Source organism: Trypanosoma theileri, assembly GCF_002087225.1.
Source record: "Trypanosoma theileri isolate Edinburgh chromosome Unknown TM35_Tth_97_V1, whole genome shotgun sequence".
Lineage (NCBI taxonomy): Eukaryota > Euglenozoa > Kinetoplastea > Trypanosomatida > Trypanosomatidae > Trypanosoma > Trypanosoma theileri.
Genome location: NW_021639939.1, coordinates 24,096 through 29,656, shown reverse-complemented (window position 1 = coordinate 29,656; position 5,561 = coordinate 24,096). Strand labels below are relative to the sequence as shown.

At 41.8% G+C, this 5,561-nt stretch overlaps 2 protein-coding genes across 2 annotated transcripts; both read left to right on the top strand.

The window, feature by feature from the left end:
• Position 1: 1 nt before the first annotated feature.
• TM35_000971070 (putative surface protease GP63, putative,metallopeptidase) lies at positions 2–1,270 on the top strand (the record flags this gene model as incomplete). The annotated part of the gene is made up of 1 exon (XM_029031570.1): positions 2–1,270. A coding segment is annotated over one exon (1,269 nt), but the record flags the coding sequence as incomplete, so codon positions are not given.
• A 552-nt stretch (positions 1,271–1,822) lies between these two features.
• On the top strand, positions 1,823–4,609 carry TM35_000971060 (surface protease GP63; the record flags this gene model as incomplete). Its single annotated transcript, XM_029031569.1, has 1 exon — positions 1,823–4,609. The coding sequence occupies one exon, from the start codon at positions 1,823–1,825 to the stop codon at positions 4,607–4,609; it is 2,787 nt and encodes a 928-aa protein (XP_028877142.1).
• Between the last annotated feature and the right edge of the window lie 952 nt (positions 4,610–5,561).

The window sequence follows — 5,561 nt, the reverse complement described above, 5'->3', positions numbered from 1 at the left end:
TACGGTTGATAGCCGTACCATTGGAGTAATATCCATAAAGACACAAAACAACGCAGATTTCAAAAAGGCAGAACCGATGAGTTGGGGGAATGAAACTATATGTGACTTTCTTGAAGGTAAAAAGAAGAATGAATTGTTAAAAAAACACCCCAACATGTTCTGCAAAGAAGATGAGAAGACCCTACAGTGTACCTCTGACCGTTTTGCCCTTGGAATGTGCTTAACGAAGGAAAACTTTGAAAGGTTACCTGACGAATACCGTCATTTCAATGGCAAAGAATTAGAGCTGAAAGATGACTTGATGGATGGTTACACGGTCATCAAACCCTTGGAGAGCACTGCCTGTGAGGATGGTAATGAGACTCTGTTGCCTGGCAGTCTTCTGAGCAATACGTCACGATGTTTGAACGCTGAGGGTGTCGTACTACGTGATTCAAACGGCCACAGAAGCCTCAACATTGCTGGCGTTTGTGCGAAAGTGAAGTGTGATAATAAGGAGGAGAAGGTACTTGTGCAGTACAAGGGCCAGAGTGACACTGCTTGGCATGTGTGCCGAAATGATGACGATAAAATTGAACTGAAGGGTTCAGTGTTCAGCAGTGGTACTATTAAGTGTCCCAATTTCAAAGAAGTCTGCACAGGGTTGCCAAAAACCAAACCTCTCACCATTAAGTTGTACACTGGCGAGGATCTAGAGGCAAGCGACGTTGTTGTGAATGACGACGATGAAGAAACAGTAACAGCGACTCACATCGATGATCGCACTCAAGCTGAATCTGATAAACGTGAAAATGGCGTACCCGGTGCGGGATCCACTGGACTGGAGAACAAGGACAAAACACCGGAAAGCACAGAAAGAGGAAAAGATCGGAACGGCAGTGTGACCACTGTGGGTGGAGTGAGCAGCAGTACTGGAAGTGGTGGCACGAGCAGTACGGAACCAATTAAAGAGGACGAGTCTAATGCTGCTGTTGCTCGGCCCGGCCACAACTCATCTTCTTCTCTCCCTGCTGCTGATGCTTCATCCACATCTAATCCCACCAGCGATGGCAACACAATACAGTCCACCAACACTGTTGATGTTCGGCCCTCTCACAAAATAAATAACACTGTTTTGAACGGGACAAAATTTACTGAGGACCAAATGAAAGAAACACTAAATCATACAAATGTAATGGGTGCGTTGGGTCCTGACAGCAGCATCATGGTCTCCTACACGGCCCCTTTTGCACTTCTTGTGTGTGTTGTTGGTTTTGTGATGGTTCCATGAGAGATCCATTCATATTCAGAAATAATAAACACTTTTGCTTATTACGGCCCTTTGAATCAAATCCCATAAACCGCAACACATTGGCCGTTCTTTTTTTTTTCAGCGTTCTTCGCTGCATTGGAAAATTTTCTTTTAATTGTTTATGATGTTGTGCTATGATTTTATTCATTTTCTGAAGAATTTATAATTGTTCATATAGGGATTCTACGGGGTCCCACTGTTTCTTGCCGTATACAATGGAGTACACACATAATATATGCTGAGAGAGCGATGACAGTGTCAGGTGAAGAATAAAAATACACTTGGGCTTTTTATTATCATTGGGCTTTTTTTTTAATGGGTTTCTTTTTTATTGAATAGAAAATGTTCTGGGGAAGAAGGTTTATGTGTTTATGTTTTTCTGTAGTTGTTTCTTTGCTGATGTTTTTGCTGTATTGTTTATTATATGTGTTGCCTTTTTTTCATTTTTCTCTTTCGTTTTTTTTTTTTTTTTTCTTTTTTTCTCTTTACTGTTTGTACTTTAGCAAAGCAACTCACTCACACCACTACAAAATGGAGAAACACTCCATGCGTCACCTCCTGTGGACTGCATTGTTCCTGTTATACTGCAGTTGCGGGTGTTTGGCTGCTGTTGTACAGCAGTTACCACAAAAAGGACAAAGTGCTCTACATGCGTACACCGTCTCTACTGATACTAATGTTCAGACTGACGATAAGGACTGGCATCCCATCCGCATTGGCGTGTATACAAAATTTGTGGAGGATGTTGTGAAGTATTGCAACGCAAAAGAGAGAGGTAAGCCTTCTGAGTACACAGAGCTTGACAATAAACTTAAAGAACTTAAGGAAAAGCTTGAAGATGAAGAATTCTATGAAGAGGAGTTTGCAGGAGAAGACACTTTTAATCTTGAACGTGAAGTTGAAGAACTTCAAAAAGAACTTAACTTTGATAGTCGCTGCAAGGATGGTATTACGGAGAAAATAAAAAAAGTTCTTTTTAAGGAGGTCCTGCCCAAAGCCATCAAATTACACACAGATCGCCTTAAGGTGAAACAGATGGAAAGGACACCAATTTTAAGCGCTGGTGAGAACAAACGTATTCAAAATAGCTGCCAGTTCTTTAAGGATTCCTTTAAGAGTAATGTTCAGGATAGTTCTGATTTTGATTTTATGATTTTCGTGGGTCTCTCAGACGAACCCAAAAATGTTGAGATTTGCAGTAAGGATGATGAAAAGAGACCAACGTCTGCCGTCATCAAATTTGTCCCAAAGGAGATAAAAGCAACACGGCACTTTATTCGTTTAACTGCACATGAGATTGCGCATGGTCTCGGATTTCAACATGACCTTATGAAACAGCTAAACATGATCAAAGAGCGTGAGAGTGGTGTCGCACATATGCAAAGACACATTCTTGCAAGAAAGTACTTTATGGTTAACTCCTCCAAAACAGTCGAAATGATGAAGAATCATTACAAATGTGAAAATAATGATAATAATAAAGTAGAAGGTTTGTATTTGGAAAATCAAGAAGACCACGAGAATTCTTCCCACTGGGAGAGACTAATTGCGAAGGATGAATTGATGAGTACGTACATTGGTGAAACTTCTGGCATGTATTACACTAATCTGACACTCGCGGCATTTGAAGATATGAAATTCTACAAAGCAGTTTTCGAGAAGGCAGAACCGATGAGTTGGGGGAATCAATCAGGATGTGAATTTCTTCAAGGTAAAAAGGATACGACAAAGACTGAGTATTCCACTTTGTTTTGCAAGGATGATGATGCGAAGACAATCCTGAAGTGCACCTCTGACCGTTTTGCCCTTGGTATTTGCTCAACGAAGGACAACCGAAATAACTTACCTGAGGGGTACCAATATGTTAAGGACAGAAGCACAGGATATACAGCGAAAGACTTGATGGATGGGCACACATTCATCAGACCCTTGGAGGGCACTGCCTGTGAGGGTGGTAAAGAGGATCTTTTGCCTGGTAGCATTCGGAGCAGTATGTCACGGTGTGTGGACTTGAACGCACCGCTGGAGCCGAAGAACAGTAGAAATGGAGTGAAGTTTCAAGGCATTTGTGCAAAAGTGAAGTGTAATAATGAAACGAAGAAAGTGAGTGTTCTAAAGGGGAACGATGAGAGTACTGAGGATAATTGGCATAAGTGTCCAGAGGAAGGCGGGTCTATAAATATTGCTCATGTGGCTGGTACAGAGTTTAGTGGTGGAAGTATTGAGTGCCCCAAATACGAAGAAGTCTGCATTGGGTTGCTGGAAACGGAAGCTCCTACCAACATTAAGTTTTACAATGCCAAAAAAATTACTGACGGGTATGTTGATGTAAATGTTGCGAAAGAAGAAAAAAAAAAAGAAGTGAAACAAGAAAAAAAGAAGCCCATCGATGCCCAAACCCAGGTAGTTTCTCCAGAACCTCACACGGCTCCAAGTAATGTCATTCAAAATGTGGACAGTTTGCCGGCCGCTACACCACTTGCACGGGAAAACAAGCACGGGCAAAAAAACCAAGGACCGATTGTGCCCCAAGACGCTCACGGGAAACACCCGGAAAGTGAAAATGTTGAGCACACCGGTTCCTCTTCTTTGGGTCCCGAGAGCAACACTGGAAGTCGTGGCACGAGCACTGGTAACAGCGGCTCTGATGGTTCCGGTGGCGCCAGCGGCAATGGAGGGAACCTTGTTAATGTGAGTCAGTCCGCCCAAAGCGAACCTTCTTCATCCGCTTCTGCTTCTGCCCCTGCCCCTGCCCCTGCCCCTGATCCTGCCTCTTCAAAGGCCCCTGCACATGGAATCTCGCAACAGATTGCAGATCAACCAGCAGTAAACAGCGATCAACAAAATGAAAAACAAACATCACCCAGAGCTCAAGACCAACACCAAGCATCAAACGAAACAGAAAACAAAGTTCAATCACCAAATGGTAAGCAAGTGGAAAGCGCTCCAGTAGCTCCCAATGGTGAAGTTCATTCATCCAATTCCAGTACTAAAGCATCAGATGATTCCACCGACGTCCAAAATAATACTCACGGAGAAGAGTCTACACCGAGAAATCGTCGTGATACTGCTGATGCTGCTACTTCTCCAACCACATCTAATCCCAACACTGTTGATGCTGCAAATGAACCGTCTTCTCACACAGCAAATAACGCTGCTTTGAATGGGACAAGCTTAACTGAGGACCAAATGAAAGAAGAAACACTAAAACATCCAAATGTAATGGGTGCGTTGGGTCCTGACAGCAGCATCATGGTCTCCTACATGGCCCCTCTTGCACTTCTTGTGTGTGTTGTTGGTTTTGTGATGGTTCCATGAGAGATCCATTAATATTCAGAAATAATAAACACTTTTGCTAAATACGGTCCTTTGAATCAAATCCCATAAACCGCAATACATTGACCGTTCTTTTTTTTTTTTTCAGCGTTCTTCGCTCAATTGGAAAATTGTCTTTTAATTGTTTATGATTTTTTTTTTTTTTTTTTTTTTTTGCTATGATTTTATATTCATTTTCTGAAAATTAATAATGATCAAATAAACATTTTGCAGAATCCCACTGTTCGTTATCATATACATGAGAGTACACATATATATATGGTGAGAGAACGATGACAGTGTCGGATGAAGAATCAACATGAACTTGGGCTCCTTTTTATTGGGCTTTTTTTTGTGCTGATGGGCTCCTTTTTGGGGGATTTTTTTTGTTAATGGGCTTTCTTTTTTATTGAATTAAAATGTTCTGGGTAAGAAGGTTTATGTGTTTATGTTTTTCTGTAGTTACTTCAGTACTGATGTTTTTGCTGTATTGTTTATTGTATGTGTTGCTTCTTTTCCCTTTTTTTTTTGTTTTTCTTTATTTTCTCCAAGTCTCTCAAGGATTCAAATGCGATAGACACACTGAGAATGACATTATGTCACACATATCTCTCTGTCTGCATCCTCTAGCTGTTATGATTGGATTTGACTGCAGTAGGTGCTGTTGCTCTTGTTATTGCTGTGTAACCCTTGATATTGCATTTATCGTGTTCTTGCTGTTGTTGTTTCTTAGAGTATTACTTTTGATGTATACATGTCAGAACCTCCGCCACCCCCACAACCCCCACCTCCGGACACAACGTTACCCCGTCCCAATTCGCCTAAAGCAAAACTCCATCCTTTTGCCTGCAGTATGTGTAAACGAACATTTCCGCTTCAAAATGGATTAACGCGCCACCTTAGATACATGCACAACGTCACATGCCCTGTCCCAGAGAGAAAACGCCCGCGAGCC